Raw genomic sequence first — 21,783 nt, 5'->3', positions numbered from 1 at the left:
AAGAAAATAATAATAATAGTTAACGTTTGCCTACACATTTTGTGTGTATGAATATATTTTTTTAGAAAAATACGAAGGAGAGAGGGAAAGAGAGAACATGGGGAGGGGGGGAGTGGGAGGTTTTTGTTTTTTTTTTTTAATTTTAAATATTAGAAATATTTTAACATCATCAGTAGGAAGTTTCAATAAAAAAAAAAAGAAAAATTTGGACATGTGAAATTACATTATTGCTCATATTTTTTGTGTGTGATAGCAGACTAAATAGTCTTTTCACCCTCGTTGACAAAGAGAATCCTTCTTGTCAATTTTTTTTCCTTTTTTTTCATATTTTGACCTCACTTTTCATACACACTATTGACAAAAGGAGGGCAAAATAGTAATTTTGTACCTTTTGACAAAATGACAATCATATACTTATTTTTCTAATTTTACCCTCACTTTTGATACACAATATTTATATAAGAAAGACAAAACAATAATTATGTAATATTAAAAAAAAAATATGCACTTAACACACAAAGTATGTGCTCTTTGTTAGTAATAATTGTCTCTCAGTTATTCGAGCTAAAGTGGGTCCTCCTCACTTGGCAAAGAAAAGTGGGTCCTATCACATAATCAGGGGCGGATCCACCTTAAAGCAAGGTGGGTCAGCTGATCCTCTCAAGCTCAGAAATCTTTTATGGAAGAATTGGGTGATAACTTTTTAAAACTTGAGATGCCCTTAAAAGTTGCTCTCCAACTGCTTGACGAATTGCCTCTATGGACAGTGGGTTAGATAGTTGCTAGCCTCATTCTTTTGTATGTGTTTGCTATGTGCATTTGCCGATAGACTCACTCGGCATACACTAGCATCTGTTAGCATGATCACACAAAAACTATTGCCCTCAATCGGCATGCTCGCTTATCCGTCATTTCACACAATATTTTTTGTTTTTGGTCGTCAAATTGTAAATCAAACGAAAACGAAACAACGGGTGTTTGTTTATCCGACATCCCAAAGAGGTAAAAAAAAATTATTTTTGTACGCAAAATGCGTTTTTAAACACCCATTTTCTTTGGAACCCTTCATCTAATTTCTAAATTTCTTTAGACGCCCAAAGATGTTAGAGATAACACAAAGAAGGGAACGCAATGCACCCAAGAGCCATGAGACTAGAGTGCATGAAAATAATTTTCTATAGTGCCCAAAAAATTGGCAACTTCAAAAAGACAAAATGCCCCAAAGTGTTGGACGAAATGCTGCAGTGGACTGAAATGCCCGAATGACTTCAGGGGAGAGGAGCTAGCACAGTCTGGTTTTCACTGCATTGCCACGGCAGTGTTTTCTGGGCGAGGAGACGCTTGGTATTAATCTCCAGAAACTCGAAAGCTCACGGTTGAGCTTCACCGGTAAGCTTCGAATCCGAAGTCCAAACCTTTTCGTTTCTCAAATTTTCACATACTCTGTTTTCTCCAGCTGAAAATGTTAGACGTAAAATTTGTACCAATCATTTGTATTCTCCACAGAAAAATTAAATCTTTACATCTTCTTATTGCTCTTGCGTGCATCAAATTGGTACCTGAGTTATGAATATTATCCATCCCTTCACACGTCGTAAAGGAGATCGATGTCATTAGCTTTTCGTGGCGAGGTGAGGGAGAGAAGAAGTTGTCCGAAAGGCAGGGTATCGAGGACTTTACATAACGTTGGTTGGCAGTTTCATTGCCTTTTACTTTTGGAGTCGAATGGAAGTTTCAGTTGTCTAACTCTGCGTTAACATTCTCATAACTTGTGTGGTTATTTGTATAAGTTATGCAGATTGATGAAGAAACGGTGTTCCAAAAGGTTGCATAATCTGAATAGCTTCATTGCAGAAAAATTGTTGTCTATGGTCGGTAATGCCTTCTTTTTATTACGGATCAGAATGCATGAGTGAACCGGCAGAAAGGTTATCTGGTATATGTACCCTAAACGGGAGGTGATGTCTTATAGGGCGCGTTCTTGAGTATGCATACATTATGCTTGGTAAAAAAAACAAAAGAAAAAGATGCCGCGACTATTTGCAAAACCAATCTCGGTCTCTCCTACTTTTCTTCTCGAAAAACTGATGAAGGTGGACTTGTTGTTTCTGTTAAAAGAACCTTCATATTGAGCAACTTGTAATTCATTATATGCAGTTATGTTATGTAGAAACTTTTGTCCGGCGCTTGTGGATGCACTTAATCTGCCGTAGCAACTTTTGTCCGGCCCTTATGGAACTCTAAAGTTGTTGGCCAGCGTGGAAGCACGGCATGATCTCTTACCTGAACATGGGACGTTGAATCTTCCGCGTGATTTTGGTATGTAACCTGCACAAATAACTGAGAACCCAAATCAATAGGTTTATAATTACCCCCCTGCCCATAGTCGTTGTTGAGACTCGGAAAGTGATCAGAGGGGTAGTTTTCTTAATAATTTCAAATGGTGACCCAAGTTTATGCAAAAGGCTCTAAGTTCTACAAATCCCATCCCCTTCGATTCAGCCTAATCCACCTGCTAATTAACCCGTTCCTTTCAACTTGCTGCACATTTTGCCTACTTGATCTTTAAACTCAAAGCTGCAAAAAGGCAATCTGGGATATATGACCATGTCTTCCAATTCCCTACCTTCTCCCCCCAACTTTTGCTTCGGACAGAGTTTTGCTTCGTTCTTTTCCATAAGTGGACTCCTCGTTCGCTACTTTTATACTGATTGTTTTAATTGAAAGTTCAGTTTCTTATGGCATTTGTAATGTTAAAATATGCTCGAATCCAGCACACTACTGAAGCATGAATGAAATCGTTAATTGAGCAAACACAAGAAATCAACAAGCTTTTCTATTTTAGAAGTTTCATTTGTATACAAGTTTCACTGGTACGTTATAGGGCTTGTGTTAGTGAGGTGAAAATTGTGCAAGTTGACACATTCTCAACAAGTCTAAGTGCACTTAAAACCCGTTAGACGAGAGACCAGTTGAATTCCTATTGAAGCACTTAAAGCCTCTGTCACTAGAAGCAAACCAAGTAAACTAACTCAATACCACAAGTCTAACCGTTAATTATGGTAGAAGTTATCTGTGTAGTAGCTTCCACGCTATAAGAGCGGTACTCCTCTCCGTTAGAAAATCAGGTAAGCACTTACCTGAACGCAACCCGTCACCACTCTCAACAGGTAGCCTTCTCCAGTTTTTGTTTATGTGTGTACTAGCTTTCCCCACTGGGGTGGTAGCCCTCTCTGGCTAAGGGTTAGGCGTTTACATACCGCCCGAAACAGTGGCTTCACACACTCCCAACGGAACAGATAGCCTTATAGATGTTTTTCGTTATTGTGTACACTTATTAGCTTTCGAGAGCTTATTGTTTGGTGGCTTTCACTCCATCAAGAATGGCAGCTCCGCACATTACTAGTAAGTACTCAACTACCTCCACAGCAGATTCATACAACCCGTATAACGCGGACGCCTCTACACATTACCCTCTTCACGCGACAACACGTAAAATTGATAGGCTTCGACTCTAAGTTTTGCGGGATTTTACAGGGTTTACAGCCAGTCTCAGAGGCTCTTAGAATCTCAACTAGGCAGGTCCACAAGGCTAACGGACCTTTAAGTTCACTGACTTAAATTGAAGATGGGTTTTCCTCACACTTGTGTGTTTAAGGTCACAAGACCTACAACAAACCAGTTTAAATCTGAAAAAAATTTGAAAAACATTTAGGTTATAAGCCATTGATTCCACATGTTTAGCAGTTCAACTTCACACACATTTTTACGTACTGAGTTCGAGCTTTTAAAAATATAAAATGAAGAAACTTGTAATGCAAGAAATTTTTTTATTTTATTTTATTTTTAATAGCGTATAATAAGGAGTCCACTTTAGAAAAAGAATCCCTCCCATAAAACTCTAGCCTTGTTTCCTTCGAGAATTCTTTATTTATTTTCCTCAAAACTTTTCCCATTTGGCTTTCTAATCTCCTCAGAACTAAAAATCATTTCATACCTTAAATTATATAACTTATTCAATCCAATTCATCGTATGCACCAAACTATTCAAGTCTCTTTCATACGTACCTTAAATTTTACAATTGTTTGCAATCCACTTCAATCCTGTTCAACTCTAGGCACCAAACTAGCCAAACTCACACATACCTTAAATTATACACTCATTTCCAATTCGGTTCAATCTTAGGCACCAAACTAGCCAAATCTCTTTCATCCATACCTTAAGTTAAACGATCATTTCCAACCCAATTCAATCTTATTCAACCCAATTCAATCCTAGGCACCAAACTAGCCCAATCTCCTTCACACATCCCCTAAACCAACGATAATTTCCAAACCAGTTCAATCCTATTCATTATTTCATACCCAATTCAACCCTAGGCAGCAAACTAGCCAAATTTCCTACCTTAAATTATACGAACGATCATATTCAACCCGATTCATCCTAGGTACCTAACTAGCCCGATCTCCTTCACACGTCTTAAACTAACTATTGTTTCCAACCCAAGTCAATCCTATTCAACCCTAGGCATCAAACCAGCCAAATCTCCTTCACACATACCTTAAATTATACGAATGATCCTATTCAACCCGATTCAATCCTACGCACCAAATAACCCAATCTTCTTCACACATACCTTAAACTAAAGATTGTTTCCAACCTAGTTCAATCTTATTCAATCCGATTTAATCCTCGACACCAAGGTAGCCAAATCTCCTTCACACATACCTTAAATTATAAGATCATTTTCACAACCCAGTTCAATCCTATTCAACCCAATTAAATCCTAGGCGCCAAATTAGCCAATCCCCTTCAAACATACCTGACACCAATAAACTTACCCTACTCAATACAATCCTAGCCAACCCAGTTCAATCCTAGTCACCAATCTATCCACCAAAAATCCTTAACAGTTCAGACCGTCAACACAAACAATTAGGGGCACTCACAATATTTCTTTCGAAAACAAAATCCTAACAATCCCAAATAATACTATCTTTCCCCCTGCAGTAATTTATATATCAATCCAATATATCTCAATCCCCCTTACCAGTGTGACGATGATATCACTTTTTTTACCTAAACTCGCTCCGTCGAACTTCAACGATTCACGTCACTAATCTACCACAACATTCCGTGTGCAAAAGTAAAATATCTAAATGATCCCACGTATAATTAATATTAAAAAGAATTAATATTCAGACTAAAAATTCTAATATCAAATGCTACAATCTAGACCTTGACTGTTGCCCTTGTCACTTGTCAGCCAAGAACGAGGCTCACACTCGACTCGACTCGCCACGTCCGAAAACTTAGCGGAAAACTTGACAGGCAATTAACTAGGGTCTACATTGCAACCTTTGATGCTTCTTTTATTTTCTGGCGAAACTCAACGTTTGACAGTCATGTCTCGACCAGAAAACAAAAAGAACGTTTGATAATCATGACATGTCGTACGTAAATTTCCGTCACCCGCAACATTGCTCAAGTATCAATCTTGAGCATGCGACATAAAGTCTTGGTCGCATCCTCAGGACTGACCATGTGGTCTCTCATAGGAGGCTCACCGACATCCATGTTGAGAATACGACGGAGAGCACGCGTCGCAGCCTCAGCACTGGTCGGATGATCTCCTTCCGGGGAAGGAGACACGTGCGCAAAGTGCGGCATGGGCAATGTGGTGGGTAGGGGTGAATTGAGGTAGGCAGGGCCTGCCCAGAATTCAGAAACAGGAGGCCGAGAAGGAATACTAACCTGACAGCGGCCCCGCCAGACGACAGTTGACCGAACTTGCCTCTTCACTTCCATCTTTCAGTCTTCGAAGCAAATCTTGATGGACTTGGCAGCGTGGAGAGCTTGCACGAAAAATAATCTCCAAGACTAGGAGACTAGGGTTTAGGAAGGAAAGAAAGAAAATAGAGGACGCGAAGTTGGTGGTTTTTCGATAACGAGAGAATGTGAGTTATACATGCATGAAGATTTTTAGAAGAGAAGTTCGGTGTTGGTGGCTTTATATGCATGCGGGTTTTTACAAACTCAAAGTTGGTGAGGTCAACCGACCTGAAATCTGATCTGCCACATTTTTAGGATTAACTAGATTAGATGCGACATTTTAGGAGAGAAATTAGGTTCTCGTTCCTAGTTTTTATACTCCATTGATTAAAATCTTATTCATTTTCAATTTTTTTAAGGTTCTTGGGTTTTAATAAACGTCATTTATTTAGGGTTAGAAACATTACATTTAGTATATTTATGTTCATGGCTAAACTTTTTATCATATATTTCTATCTATAGTTTGTTTTAAATTTTAAATTGTACCAATTTTCTTTTAATTTTTAATTTGTACTCATGTATTAATTTCTTTTTGTCCCTTATTTTTTAAACTTTTATTTGTACTCATAATTTTATTTACCTTTTATTTGTACTCATAATTTATTTATAATGTACCAATTTTTCATTACAAATGTACTACTTTATATATGTAAAATGTATCCCTTTTTTTTGTAAGTACCATTTTTATGTAAAATGTACCCATTTTTTCATGTAAAATCTTTTTTTTTTTTTGTTTTTTTTTTGTTTTTTTGTAAGTCGTAGAAGCAAGAAAAACATTCTCTCTCATTATTCAAATCAAAGTCTCTTTCCATCTTTTTCAACTTCATACAAATTGGAAGATGATCTAGTCTTTCTTCCTCCATTCGCACTCGTGTCTTAACTGCTCTGGCGAGTAGACCATCTTTGCCACAAACACTTTGCCAGCTCATATTTCTTGTAGTTTTCTTTCCAAAAACTGATTTTTCCCAGAGGGCCTGTACAGCTTCCCGAGCTGATCCCAGTAGCAATTTGTCATATGAAATTGCCGTCTTGCGACACTGCTCACTGTAGAGCTCAACTGCATTTTGCCCATGTTCTAACCAATCAACAGGGGCCACGTTCATTGCCTCATTACAACCACAATTAAATCCAGAATGGTATGCCCGCGGGAGGGTAAGAACAAACTCCCCAGAATGCTGGACGGCTCGATGCACAGGTACTCCTTCAGACCTTAAAACTGTAGGAGATAGCTGAATGACGTGAACAAAGATGAAATATGTGATCTCAGTGCCTGAGGTACTCCTTCTTACCAGTTCATTGAGTATTTCAGGTTGTTCCTCGAACAGATCAGGCAAATACGCTCTCATTGTACGTTCCAAAGAGAGGTGGTGGTCCTCAACATGCTGTTACGAACCACCAAAAGAAGTCCAAATAAGCAAAACAGTAAACCAAAATATTAAGCTTTTTCAAAAACACAAGGGATAAAAGATGTGGAGGGCCGTTTTTCGACCATCATAGTGGAATGACATACCCAAAAAAATGAAGAAAAGCACATCCCAACATAGAGCCACCGGACTAGAACTCCCGAGATATCGCTTGCTTCAAAACACAGTGCAGAACCAGGCAGACGTGGGAAGTTATTTAGATTCCAACCTGACAATGCATATTTTTTCGAATCACTTCCGGTTGATGATGCCTTAGGAAAACCACTTCCAAATACTCCTGTTTCCAAGTCAGCTCCATAGTAAACCTGACATACGAACAGAAAAAATGCCATTTACAAAGATAAGAGTACATTCAATAATCACAAAATGAGTTAAAGGTTCTGAAAAATATAGTTACATACCTCAACCTCATCTGTTGTTGGTATCTCAACTATTCGCCAGTATTCACCTTCGATATCCTCCACAGAGGGTTCCCATGTTTTTCTTTTAGTTTCACCACAAGTTGAACCCTCCTTGACATCCTTTGTTCCGAAGTAACTCTCCTTAAAAGTAGCAGCATGTTTCTGAAACTCTTCAAATGTAAAGTCCGACCCTGAATGGAACCCAAACTTCTCATCGGCCTCAATATCAGCATTAGCTTCTGAACGTCTTCTGGCTCCCATTCTTGAGTTCAGAAGCTAAATAACTTCCCACGTCTTCTGGCTCCCATTCTGAACGTCTTCTGAACGTTTTCTGCTGAGATTCTGCAGTTAATTGCAACTGTTCCATTGACTCTAAAAATTTGTGAAACCCTGATCAACCAAACAATATCTGCAAAAGAAACCCTTTCACTAATCAAAATCATATATAATCAATCAACCAAAAAACACCTTTCCTACTTCTCCATAAACGAAACAGACCTTAACCAAAAGAACACAAATTTATGCAATACCTAATTCACCCAAACCAGCAAAGGGCATTCCCCAGAAACAATTTCTTTCCACTTTCTGATCAAACAAACACATACCCAATTGGCATTTTCACGAATTGAATCCAAATCAAAACGAGAAACCCAATACTTTTTCAACTGCATGCATCTAACCCACCCCAGAAATTCTTACAGTTTTGGTAAATTTAAATTCTTTTCTATACCCCCAAACAAATTAAAAAATTTTCCTGTTAAGGCAAAAGATTGACTTGTTAAACAAAACAAATATATGTGGAAAAAATAATCAAATTACAAAAAATTAAATAAATAAATATTAGTCTACAAGCAATGAGGATGAAAGCAGACAACAACCCAAGACACAGTTTTTCAGAGAACTAAATATATAGAATACTAAAATATGGAGAAAAAGTGGATTGGAAAATCAAGAGGGTACCTTTAAGAACAGGCCTAAGATTCCCAGGTAGGGTGATGACTTGTTGTGTAGGCAATAGTTATACTTGGGAATATATGCAACCCTTCCTCCTCTACAAACAGTTTTCAGAAAGAAAAAAAAAACAAAAAATCTTGGTAATTTAGATAATTTTTTGTTTTTTGGGATAATATTAGTAAGAAACAAATAAGAGAAAGAGAGAATGATGTGGAATAAGGAATCCTGCATGAACGAGGAAGTTGGATCGAACACTAGTAGGAAAAGGAAAACAAGCGCACAGAGTTTTAACGGAAAGTGGTGAGTAGTCCAACACTCCAAATCCAAAGTGCAACCAACCGCACAATAACTTGTTTGTAAGTTTCATAAAAAAAAAAATAAAAAATAAAAACTTGTCTGTAAGTTATTCGAGCTAAAGTGGGTCCTCCTCACTTAGCAAAGAAAAGTGGGTCCTATCACACTATCAGGGGCGGATCCATCTTAAAGTAAGGTGGGTCAGCTGACACTTTCAAGCTCATAAATCTTTTGTAGAAGAGCTGGGTGATAACTTTTTAAAACTTGAGAAGTTCTTAAAAGTTGCCCTCCAACTGCTTGATGAATTACCCTTATGGACACTATGTTAGATAGTTGCTAGCATCATTCTTTTGTATGCATTTGCTATGTGCATTTGCCGATAGGCTCACTCGACATACACTAGCATATGTCGGCATGGTCACACAAAAGCTATTGATCTCAGTCGACATGCTTGCTCGAAAGCTGTTGGCATATGTCGACAAGTGTGCAATGTGACTTGATAAATGATTTTAGGCTTACCAAAAACTTGATGAAATGTCAATTTGCATTATATTCTGACTAAAAATACATATGCGTTTGAAACATCACTTAACATTGTGTCGTGATAATCCTACTTCACAACATAAACCTCTTTTTAGATTTAGGTCAACATACACTCATTTTTTTTATACTAAATTTAGTAATTGTCTGCATGTGTGATCAAATGTTTGATTAAAAGAGTGATTTTCACACAAGATTTTTTATTTTTGATTGTCAATTATAAATCAAACGAAAACAAAAAAACAGGTGTTCATTTATCTGTCATTACCCAAAGAGGTAAAAAAGTTTATTTCTGTAGGCAAAATGCATTTTTAAACACCCATTTTCTTTGGAACCCTTCATCTAATTTCTAAATTTCTTTAGACACCCAAAGATATTAGACATAACACATATAAGGGAACGCAACGCACCCAAGAGCCACGAGATTGGAGTGCATGAAAATAAATTTCCACAGTGCCCAAAAAATTGGCAACTTCATCAAGACAAAATGCCCCGAAAGTGTTCAACGAAATGCCGCAGCGGACTGAAATGCCCGAATGACTTCAATGGGAGGAGCCAGCAGAGTCTGGTTTTCACTGCATTGCCACGGCAGTATTTTCTGAGAGGACACGCTTTCTGTTAACCTCCAGAAACTCGAAAGCAACTGTAAGTTTTGAATCTAAAGTCCTTCACCACAACCCATTTCTCTATCTCACTCCCCAACGTACCCGCCACCACCACAATCATCGCCTTCCCACAATTCGACGGCAGATCAACGCGCACACCTCATACGATTTCGAATTGAGTTCTCGATCTTCGTCGTCTAAGGCGTCGTTGGTTTTACTTGTCTTTCTAGGGAACCAAACAGGGAAAGTCGGAGAAGTCTGTAGCAGCGTTGAAGGCGAATCCCAGCAGCGAGCCGTTGGGCTCTGAATTGGTTTTTCGTCGCAAGGCCTGGCATAAGAAGCCTGGGCAGTCCGACGGGCGCGGTGAGCAACTTTTTTTCTAAATTCAGGCCTGAAACCAAGTGGTAGAGAATGGAATCGACGCTGGCTGAAGCAGCGGCAAAAGAAGGAGAAACAGTAGGAGGAGGTATTGAGCCCAGAACGGAGCCTTTGGGAGCGGAGAAAGGGATGACGAATAGGAAGGAGAAGAGGAAAGCGATGAAGAAGATGAAGAGAAAGCAGACGAGGAAGGAGATGGCGCTGAAAGAGCGAGAGGAACATGACGCCATTCTCAACGATCCTCTAGAGCTTGCGAAGATTACGATGATCGAGCAAGAGGAGGCCGAGCGGTCGGAAAGAGAAAGGAAGATTTTCGAGGAGCGAGAGATGGTGTGGATCGAAGCCATGGAGGTTAAGAGGAAGAAACAAATCGAAGAAGAAGAGGAGGAAGAACGAACAAGAATCAAGGCTCGTGAGGAAGAAGACGAATTGTCTCGGAATCAACAGGTTGTTTTGTTTATCAACCTTTATTCTTTGGACTGCAATTTTCGAATTTCGATTACGGAAATTAGCAGCATAGTTTCGTAGTTCATTGATCTATTTGTTCAGTTGGTGTTTGAGAATGTGCTCGAAATACGATAAACAGAGATACTTGGTTGATTTAGTGATGCAATGTAGCTCAGGAAGAATAGTATTGCTGAATATATTAGTTGTCATTGGCTTTCTGGATTCTAATTATGCTATTCGTACCGGTGCTTTAACTGCATTCTGTTACATGTACGATTTCCTTTTGTTTTTTTTTTGGTTAAGTTGTTTAGTGAAGGTAGCATCATTTGTACGCCCGTTTTGTGGAGTAGTGATCCTTCTATATGGGTTGCAAGATGCTTCTGTTGTCAGGTGATATGATAGCTTCATGCCTGTGGTAAGAGGCATGGTCTTGATTTGGAAACAAAAATATAGTGTTTGTGAAATGAACGTTGTTAATGTTTGGTCAGCGCTTCAGCTATATTTGACGGGTAAGGCATAAACATTGTATGCTTGAAGTAGGATAGTTTAAAATGCTATTTATAGGGCATATCAACTCCTTCTTAGCATTATGGTTCTAATTTATTTTGGTTTGGAAATAGTTTGGGAGGAAATATACATTTTGCCTTAAAAATGGGTTTTCACTATTGCTTGCGGTATGTATGGCAGGTCGAAAATGAAAATGACGGTAATGAGGTTGATGAGTGGGACTATGAAGAAGGACCTGCTGAAATTATCTGGCAAGGAAATGAGATAATTCTCAAGAAGAAAAGGGTCAAGATTCCTAAGAAAACCACGGACCAAGAAAGTAGAAAGGTGTGCAACATGAATCTGGAACTTTGTTTAGATATATTGTAGGATAGATTATCGTACAGATAAGTTTCATGTTTGGTTTAACCAATGAGTTTAAATTGTGGAGGTTGTCATTTGTTTTGACAGGATTCTGATAGGCCTACGTCAAATCCTCTCCCTCCACAATCTGAAGCTTTTTCTGATTATAAAAGTTCATCAATGTCAGCACAGCAGCTGATTGAGAGTGTTGCTCAACAAGTACCCCATTTTGGAACTGAACAGGTGTTCCTTTGTCATCTCATGATTGCCCTTATTACCCATTTGTGTGTTGGGAACTCTTTAGTCTTTATATCTCTGATAATACTTCTTATATTTCACGAGCTGACTGCCATTTTGATCAGCAGTGAATGATCTATAATCTTTAAGTTGTGTACTTTATATCTGACAGGATAAAGCTCATTGCCCTTTCCATTTGAAAACTGGAGCTTGTCGGTTTGGTCAGCGTTGTAGCAGAGTGCATTTCTGTCCTGATAAATCTTCCACACTGCTTATCAAGAACATGTACAATGGTCCCGGCCTTGCTTGGGAGCAGGATGAGGGGCTTGAGGTCTGTTAATGCTGCCATGCCTTCCCGTGATTCTTGTATCCTAATTCTAACTTTTGGGGTTTTCATATCTTTCCCAAATCTGTGAAACCTTTGGTTTATTGTTTCTAATCCTACTATGTTAAGTAGGCATATCTGACATCAAATGAACCTTTTTTTTTTCCTTGTTGTTTGTGGTTGTTTTCTACCATCATAGACTGTTGTATCATTTTTGTTTTGAGCTGTTATTTGTTGTGTCCTAGTTCAGGGATGTGGCTTAGTTCATTTTATAATCTGTTCATTTGTGAAATGGTACGCTTCTTCTTTGACTTGATTGATCAGAGATTCATTTGTGAGATCCACTTTGGTGGGGGTTCAAGCTTTCCGCCTTGGTTCTTGGAATCAAAGATACCCCAATAGTGTATCCTTCCTTGCTGGCAATAGTAAGGTGTTACCACATAATGTATCCCTTGTTTTCTTAATCTTATTACCTTTATGTCATAAGGTTTCTACCCTATTTATTTCTTCTTTACACCTATATTAACCTAGTGTGTGTTGACATGTCTCTCTACACGTGTGGTCTCATGCTTTGGAAGTAACCTTTATTTTAATCACAAATATAACATTTTATCAATTAAAAGAAAGCTGAGTTACAAGAAAATATGTATTTTTTAAGGGATGTTATAGTCGTGTTTGGTCATGATGTTTCTTTTATTTTATGCCAGTGAGAGATATCATGCTTCAGTGTCCATATTGAGATATTTTTTTTCTTTTTTCTTTTATGTGTTCAATTGTTTCATAAGTTCATGAGTTTTCTGTAGTAATCTACAAGTTTTCTTCCTTAACGACTCATAGTTTGTTGGGCAATATATCTGTCGTGGGAGGTGTTAAAGCTGTCTGATATCACATCTTACATCCCACAGTTTGTGATGGTTGGCTACAACTTTTAGAAGTATCTGAATGCAGTTAACTCTACTTTCACTCTAAACATGTCAAAGGAAAATGAAATGAAAAGAACAAAGAATCTATTATGAAGCTGAATTGCTTATTTTTTCCATAATCAGAATCTGAAGAATGTAAATAATTCATTTGGACTTTGTATTATAGGATCTTTATTAGTAAGCATTATAATGAACTGGCAATCATAGTTTTCTATGTGGTTGCCGTACATCTTTGTTAATTCCGTTTTGTTTATGGCTGCCGGTGTGCTTCTTGTTCACTGATTGTAAAGTTTTGTTTTATTAAATTTCTTTCTTTTCATTGAGAAAAAAATAGGTACAAATCATATAGTTAGCTTTTTTATGCAGAATGTTTGGTTAGAAATGGAAAACTTTTCTTGTTTCGATGATAGTGTTACCGATTTTCCGTTTACAGTTTTGCTCTAAGATTCTGTTGTATTGGGTTGATCTTTGAGTGTCACCATGTTGTGTTATGTTTTCCTTCATTTATTTTCAGGTATATCTTTGCATGTACGATGTTTTTTTTTTGTTAGTTGACATATGCTATAAGTTAGAACCTGAAAACAAATTAAGGCAACCCTAGTTTTGTCCCTTTAATTCTTTTAAAATAACTATTTAGGGTATCAGATGGATTTTGTTTCTATTATATTTGGTGGAGACAAGTGCTTTAGTGAGTGAATCTGAACTCATCTTCGTTGATATTCAAGTCAAGTACACGTTTTTATAATGCAAAGTTGCAATATTGTTCATTTTTTAAAACAGTCATTCTTAGTATCTTTAAACAGTTGCCATTACCTTTCTGAACACACTGGTGTTTCCGTGTTTTGGCGGAGGATGTATGGCTCACCTGTTTTGTATCTTGACAAAATTTAATATTGGGATAGGCCAGTTGCCTCTTTCTATTTTAGTATATGCTGATGAGTATAATTTTTCTGGTTTCATATTGCTTCCCTCTTTTCAGTATACTGATGAGGAGGTTGAGCGCTGCTATGAAGAATTTTATGAGGATGTGCATACGGAATTCTTGAAGTTTGGAGAAATTATAAATTTTAAGGTTTCTGACAGCTTCTTTGTGATACCAAAATACTTCATCTGTTTTCAAAAGTATAAGGGCAATGGGCTGAAATTCTAGACTTCTTCGTGTTACTTTCCTATTCGCGCCATACAAATTTTCGGTTGGTAATCTTACAGTGACACATGGAGTATCTGTGTCAGGTTTGCAGAAATGGTGCATTCCACTTGCGGGGAAATGTGTATATACACTACAAATCAACGGATTCAGCTGTTGTTGCTTATCAATCTGTCAATGGCCGCTACTTTGCTGGGAAACAGGTATTGCACTTTCTTTGTATTTGAATAAGTGGCTTATGGGGTGTGATGAGAAAAAAATTCCATTTTTCTACCTCTATTATTTGTTTGCATGTTGGGTGGTTTCATGCAAAAGCACCTCTGTCATATCTTTGCCTACCTTGAAGTTTAATTTAATTGATATCTGTACGAGTTTTATATTTGCTTCTAATTGTAGCTGGCTATCAGTTTAACTAACTTCCCTGCTTGCTATTTGACTAAACGTTTTTGGGATATCCCTTTCTTTCTTGAATCTCCTTATTATATTTCGCTTCCATAAATGCTAATTCCCTGCATTCTTGACATATTTCAGAACTGCCATCTTGAGGGGTGGTTTGTTGACCTAGTTGTTGTTTCTGGCAGATAAGTTGTGAATTTATTAATGTGACCAGATGGAAGGTTGCCATATGCGGGGAATATATGAAGTCGAGGTACAAGGTACAAGGTATTGGCAGTTCCTTCATTTCCCGTTATCTTATTTACCCACTCTTTCTTGGCAGTTCCTTCATTTCCCGTTGTCTTTTTTTGGTTGTACTTTTCAGATTGAATAAGATTTTACAGAATTTTGTTTTGGAGTAATAAAATAAGTTTTGGCTTTAATATGTCAATTCTAACCTTGAAGTCTGAGGATTCTCTTATTGATAATCATTCTTGTTTAATGTTGCAGACATGTTCCCATGGTACAGCTTGCAATTTTATCCACTGTTTCCGCAATCCTGGTGGAGACTATGAATGGGTTGATAGTGATAGACCACCCCCAAAATTTTGGGCGAGAAAAATGGTTGCTTTATTTGGTTATTCTGATGCAGATGATAAACCAATGGTACAAGAAAATTTTGGACAGCGGAGGAACTCTAGCAAGAAGTCATTGGGAGATTCTGAGAGGTATGCTTTACTTTAAGCAGCAGCTGTTGAATGTGTTGTATAAATTACTTGTGAGATGTATGTTAATGTAGCTGTTGGAATATAAAACAATAGTTGGCCTGCATCCTACCGGGATAAATTATCATGGTATTAGATTGGGTGATTTTTCATTCAATCCCTACAACTGCAACCTCCCAATTTACGTCAAATTCCATGCAAAGGGGCTAGAGAGAGAGAGACCAACATGCATGTGATTATATAGCACATAAAAATACCATAAGATATATATCATGTTCCAATATATGCAATTATACATCTGAGGCAAGTAAATAATTTTGGTAGGAAGCAGCAGGTGATGGTAACGTGACACTACAACTGCCCACATTCAGGAATTAATTTGTTGTGCTAAATTTTTCCAGGTGCTTGAAGTGCCCATCGTTTAATTTGGGATAAGTTTGTATAATCTATCATCTCCTGATTTAATTATTTTATGTATTATGATTTTCTATGAGGGCGTAGTTTTCTGTTAGGTGTTAGATTTAGTGCTCCTTATTTTTGTTGGTCTGATGGACAGTACAATAATTTGTAGAACTTCTTGGTCTCTGTCATCCAACTCTTCTATATTAGCTTGCATTTTTCTTCTGTTTTAGTTTATAGATAGGTTCTCATAGTTTCCAGATTCATGGCAGGTACGGCTTACGAAGATCTAGGTCTAGAGGGAGGGACAGTGATTCTGGTAGAAGATATGACAATGAAAATTATGTTCTAGAGGGAACATGCCGTCAGAAGCGTACAGGTGATGAGGATCTATGTGAAGAGAGCAAGAACTTAAGAGACTACAACCCTAGGAGGAGCAGAAAGTGGGATACTGAATCTGATGGAGAATTGTTGGAGAGGGAAATAGATAGAGACGGACACCGTCGACATACTAGGCGTAGCTCAAGACAGCAAAACAGGGACCATAAGAACAAAACCTATGAAACTGAATCTGATGGGGATTTGTCACAACGGAACAGAATAGCACATCATGGTACCCGGAAAAGCTCAAGCCAACAGCAGAAAGTAGAATCCCCGGATGAATATAGGGATCAGGAGAACAAAAAATCATGAAGTGAATTGGGACTGGTCAGATAGGGACAGAGACAAAGTTGCTGCACACCATGACAATGGTAGACATTCTGGGCAAAAGAGGAAAGTGACATGTCGGGGTGATCATAAGGACATCAAGAACAGAGCTCGTGACACTGATGCAGAGCGATCAGACAGCAACATGAAAGGTGATGAGCATCACAGTAGGAGGAAAAGCATGGGACCCTCGTCACACTCCAGCAAAGCTTGTAAATTCTCAAATCGCAGGGAAAGAACCACCAGGTCCTGTAGTACTGACTTAAGTGATGATCTGTTAGAAAACGATGCAGAAAGGCCCCCTAGTCATGCTGGGAAACGATCAAAACGCTTGGATGAAGTGTCATATATTTCAGATGATGATAAAGTCCCAACACTAGATTTGAAACATAGGCGTGATCATTTGAGCATGGAGATGAGGGAAGCTGATTCTCTAGTTGAAAATTTGAAATCACGTGGAACCCATGAGTCCAGCAGTGTGGGTCTAGATGACATGGGATGCAACTCTGATGTACTCACGGACAAAGAGGATCGCTGGGAACCCGAAAATAGTTCTGTTGAGGATGAGATATACCATACTTGTAAAAGAAAGGCTGGAAGTTGAGAGAATTCTGGCAGGCCAGGTCCATCTGAAGGAAGAGATGAATCAAGTGATTTTGATTCGGAACTCTACTACTACAGGGTAACTCATTCCGAACATGGAAAATCAAGGAGAAAGTCTAGAAACAAGGATGGCAAGCTTGACAGTGATAACAGACCACGGCAGGGTAGCAGCCAATCAAGCCACAGGAGACTCGAGTGGCTTGGATGATGCCACAGATTCATCCGATGGTGACAAAGAATCTGGAAGGAAACACAAGAGGCACCATGCAGGTCATTGATCTCGTGATCACAAACGACGTCATTAGAAGAACTAATCATAAAAGAAATAGGTTAGCCCCTTGAGATTCATCTCTAAGAGTTGTTAGAAGTCTGTTCACAAGGAAGAATGTAACTTATTACAAATTTAGCCTGTTTGCATATATGTAGGCTGTGAAACCGTGTTCTCGTTATCGGTCAGTTGTGAAACCCTCTTCTTATTATATTGTGAGGATATGTGCATTAAAATTAGACAACTTTTTCTTACAAGAAAGAATGAGTTTACTAATATGGCGTTTCGTTCAATAATACAATCTAGGTGGAAGTACTTATCCACTTACATGGTAGTGCGTTATTAGACAAGGACGTATGCATGGAGCAAGTGAACCTGTCTATATAAGTTGCTCTAACTTTCGACCTAGTTTATATGAAACAAAGGCACTAAGACTATTACTTGGACCATTACTTGTGATTATGTAGAGTTACTTTTCCACATATAGACGTGTGAACTAATGTGAAGTATAAAGAAGCCACTCCCAAGTCTCCAAGGAAGAAAATACGATGGAGCCAAAAAAAAAAGAAAAAAAAATTAAGAAAATAAGATCAACCAAAAAAGAAAAATAAAACTACGGGGTGTATTCAATTAGGAATTTGAGAGATTTTAATGGATTTTTATGGAGTTTAATTGATTTGTGGAGATTCTAGGTAAAATTTTGATTCAACTCTCTCGAAATCTCATAGGAAGAGGTGAGATTTGTGAATGCTTAAAATACACTGCGAAATCTCTCAAATTCCCTCTTATTCCTCATCTTTCTCAAATTCTTTAAAATCAAATTCTAATTGAATACAACCAGAAATGTTATAAACTTCTTTAAAATTCTTACCTCTTCAACATCATCAAAAACTTTCTTATTTACTGATAAGCTCTTTTATTTTTTATGTTTCCCTTTTATATATTGTGTTACTTAGATGAAAATTGTGTGAGTTGACACAACTTTTCACAAGTTTAAGTAAATTTAAAATCTGTTAGACCAGAGACCAGTTGAATTCCTATTGAAACACTTAGAGCCTCTGTCACTAGAAACAAACCAAGTAAACTTCAACCCATATGGGGTGGTAGCCCTCTCTGACTAAGGTTGCGTCCGAAACAATGGCTTCACACATTCCCAACAGAACGGACAGCTTTATTGATGTTTTTAGTTATAATGTACATTTATTACTAAGGTTGGATTTTATAACCAAATTATTGTGCCAACCGAATTACTAACTATATCATACTGATTTTGTGTCAATCAATAATAGCTCGGTATTGTATCGAACCAAAATTTTATGGTACAATTTTAGTATTCAATATCCTTACCACGGCATTACTGAAATGTACCGTATATATATATATATATTTTTTTTTTTTTTGTGTAATATTATTTATAATATTTGTTTGGCTTGATCGCCACTTGACCTAACTCATGAATGAAAAGAAGGAGAGAAAAGAAAACTCTTTAGTAACTCAGGTTCTCTCTTTGACACTTTCTTATTCCGCCGTCAACTCCACACTCACCCATCTTTGTTAATTGATTTTGTAATTGATTTTGTTTTATAGTTTAATTGGGTTTATGAACCTTCTTGTAATATGGAAGAAGTAGGTGTGATATAGATGTTGTAAGTAAAAACTAATTGGGTTCACCATTGCCATGCGCCATAAACATGTCTTCAAATTAACAAGACGATGTTGTCATTTACCATTCCATAATTATGTTTAACATGCTATAAATATATATGTTTAACAAAATGACAATTACCATTACCATATCATGCCAACTGAACTATTTGGCATACTGAAAGTTTGGCATGGTAATAATAACGGATTTTGCCAAACCAAAAATTTTATACGGTAATCAATACAAAGTTTGGCACAACAACCATACCAAACCCACCCCTACTTATTACCTTTCGGGAGCTTAATGTTTGGTGGCTTACACTCCATCAAGACAAGAGTGGCAGCTTCCACATTACTAATAAGTGCTTAACTAGAATCTCAACTGGGCAGATCCACAAGGCTACCGGACCTTAGCTTTATTGACTTAAATTGAAAATGTGTTTCCTCACACTTGTATGTTTAAGGTCACGGGACCTCCAACAAACCAGTTTAAATTCGGGGAAAAAAAAAACATGAAAAACATTTAGGTTATAAGGTCATTGATTCCACATGTTTAGCAGTTCAATGCCACATACATTTTTGTGTACTGAGTTCGAGCTTTGAAAAATATAAAATAAAGAAACTTGCGATGCAAGAAACATGTTTTTTTTAATATTCCTCATTAACTAGAAAAGGAATCCCACCACCTGGTTCAATCCTAACCATCCAAATTCAATTCCAGACACCAAACTAACCCAATGTCTTTCACACAACAAAGAATCCCTTAAATTATACGAGTTATTCAACCCGGTTCAGTCATAACCAACCAAATTCAATCGTAGGAATCAAACTAGCCCAATATCTTTCACACAACAAAGAATCACTTAAATTATATGATTTATTCAAACTCTCACCTTGGCACCGGATCCTTTTCCTAGGGATCCTGTGATCATGTTCATTCATATTACATTGTGCGATCAGAAATTATTTGAAATTTGAAATTTAAAATTAAATATAAATAGTACTTAACAAAAACTGACCGAACGATATACGATGAATGGATCCCCAGAAAAAGGATCCGGTGATGATCCTTTTCCAACATTCTAATTCCCTCGAAATGAAAATTAATTTATCTATACCTCTACACATACCTTAAATTACATGATTTATCCAAAATTAGTTGATTATGACCATGCAATGCAACTAACTGTCTACTTTATTGCATAATTGATTTCGTAAATTTTCTATGTGATTTTATAACAGTTAACTTCTTTTTTTTTGCCACTTAGTACTATGGTCTAGTGAGAGGTCTTATGTCTGATTCTCGTCAAAGCGAATTTGAACCATATTAGTGCTAGTATATTGTGAGGCTAAGCCCACCACCCCCCTTCCTCTTAATGTAGATAATATCAATTATTCAAAATATATATATATATATATATATATATATATTTTTTCAACATGCCATATGTGTGGCATAAAGGATCGATCTTGCGAAATTTTAACATGATACATGATTTCATCGATTGATTGTGATAGTAACTTATGTATATGTATATATATGTACACTAATTGTTTCTGTAACAATATTGAAAGATCAATACTAATATATAGTAACAAAGAAATGACGGTGAGGGAGTGGAATAAGGAACTCCTACTTGAAAAAGGAATTAGGACCGACCTAAATACTAATACGAAAAGGAAAGAAAAATTTGTTTATTTATTTTTCATGTTTTTTTAATTTTCATAATTCTTTTACGTATTTAAAAAAAAAATTAACGCAAATCGGTGGCCGGAGGCAAAGTTGGAGTTGGAGCTGATGCCACATGAAACGTTGAGTGGATTGGCAGCCATTTGTCTCCATCGATCTTCACATTTATCTCCCTCCCCCTGTCGCCCCATCCCAATGGATGCTTTTCCATAGAAGGGGATGAAAATTAGAGGATGGATAACATAAAAACTTTATATTTATACAGATTTTATTTAGCCGATATAAGCAAAAATATAAATAAGAGTGTGTAAATAAAAAAATAGATGTTAGGAAATCATTTCTCACATGTATATAAGTGGAATTCTTTAAATTTATCGTCAGATTCACACGTAATGCTACTACTTGATATGAGCTCGCTTATTAGGAGCATCCCTTGACATGATGAACTTGGTTGGTCGGTTTGATCACAAATTTCATTAAAAATAAAACATAGATAAATGATTGAGTTGATATATCATTGACTTAAGGGATACAATTCAATAAAATAGGTATGTGCATTATATGCATTTGTAATATCACATAACAGTGACCGTCTTGCTAAAATTTACTTCACATTTGAGCCTATTCTCCCCTTCTTTAGGCCTCAACTTCCTCTTCTTTTTTGGTCCTTCTAATGATAAGTTGACATTTATATAACTCAAATGGTTATACTCAAGGTCTAAGTTCAATTTGCACCGTCCTAAACCATCATATATCTTTCAAAGGGTTTTGGATTAGAAGCAAGGTATAGGAGCGCATACAAAAAGAAGGGAAGAGAATCCAAGTTTTGTAAACCTTAATAAAACCTAGGGTTAATGCTACAAGGTTTTGGCGACATGCACATGTGGTATTTTTACGAACCGGTGTTAGTAGTAGTTTAGGATTTTACCTGAAGAAGCCATTACACAGATTAAAGCCTCTTACTTTGATCTTCTACTCAATGGAAACCTTATGTTCTCTTCTAGTAATGGATCT

The 21,783-nt window shown here is 37.1% G+C and overlaps 1 protein-coding gene and 1 pseudogene across 1 annotated transcript; one reads left to right on the top strand and one right to left on the bottom strand.

The window, feature by feature from the left end:
• Window positions 1–6,540: 6,540 nt before the first annotated feature.
• On the bottom strand, window positions 6,541–7,919 carry LOC137724636 (lysine-specific demethylase JMJ18-like). The gene is made up of 3 exons (XM_068463384.1): window positions 7,659–7,919; window positions 7,344–7,562; window positions 6,541–7,215 (listed from the first exon to the last, which is right to left on the bottom strand). The coding sequence occupies exons 1-3, from the start codon at window positions 7,917–7,919 to the stop codon at window positions 6,541–6,543; spliced, it is 1,155 nt and encodes a 384-aa protein (XP_068319485.1).
• Window positions 7,920–9,881: 1,962 nt separating this feature from the next.
• Window positions 9,882–17,624, top strand: LOC137724011 (zinc finger CCCH domain-containing protein 5-like; annotated as a pseudogene).
• Window positions 17,625–21,783: the final 4,159 nt, after the last annotated feature.

This window comes from Pyrus communis, chromosome 2, assembly GCF_963583255.1.
Source record: "Pyrus communis chromosome 2, drPyrComm1.1, whole genome shotgun sequence".
NCBI lineage: Eukaryota > Viridiplantae > Streptophyta > Magnoliopsida > Rosales > Rosaceae > Pyrus > Pyrus communis.
The sequence above is the reverse complement of the archived record's forward strand: the minus strand, read 5'-3'. Positions and strand labels throughout refer to the sequence as shown.

Excerpts from the sequence above, each read along its gene's own strand:
- LOC137724636 (XM_068463384.1), bottom strand. The coding sequence starts at position 7,919 with ATGGGAGCCAGAAGACGTTCAGAAGCTAATGCTGATATTGAGGCCGAT. Across the intron at positions 7,563-7,658 it reads CAACAACAGATGAGGTTGAG|GTTTACTATGGAGCTGACTT; the intron begins GTATGTAACTAT and ends TTCGTATGTCAG. Across the intron at positions 7,216-7,343 it reads GCTTTTCTTCATTTTTTTGG|CATGTTGAGGACCACCACCT; the intron begins GTATGTCATTCC and ends GGTTCGTAACAG.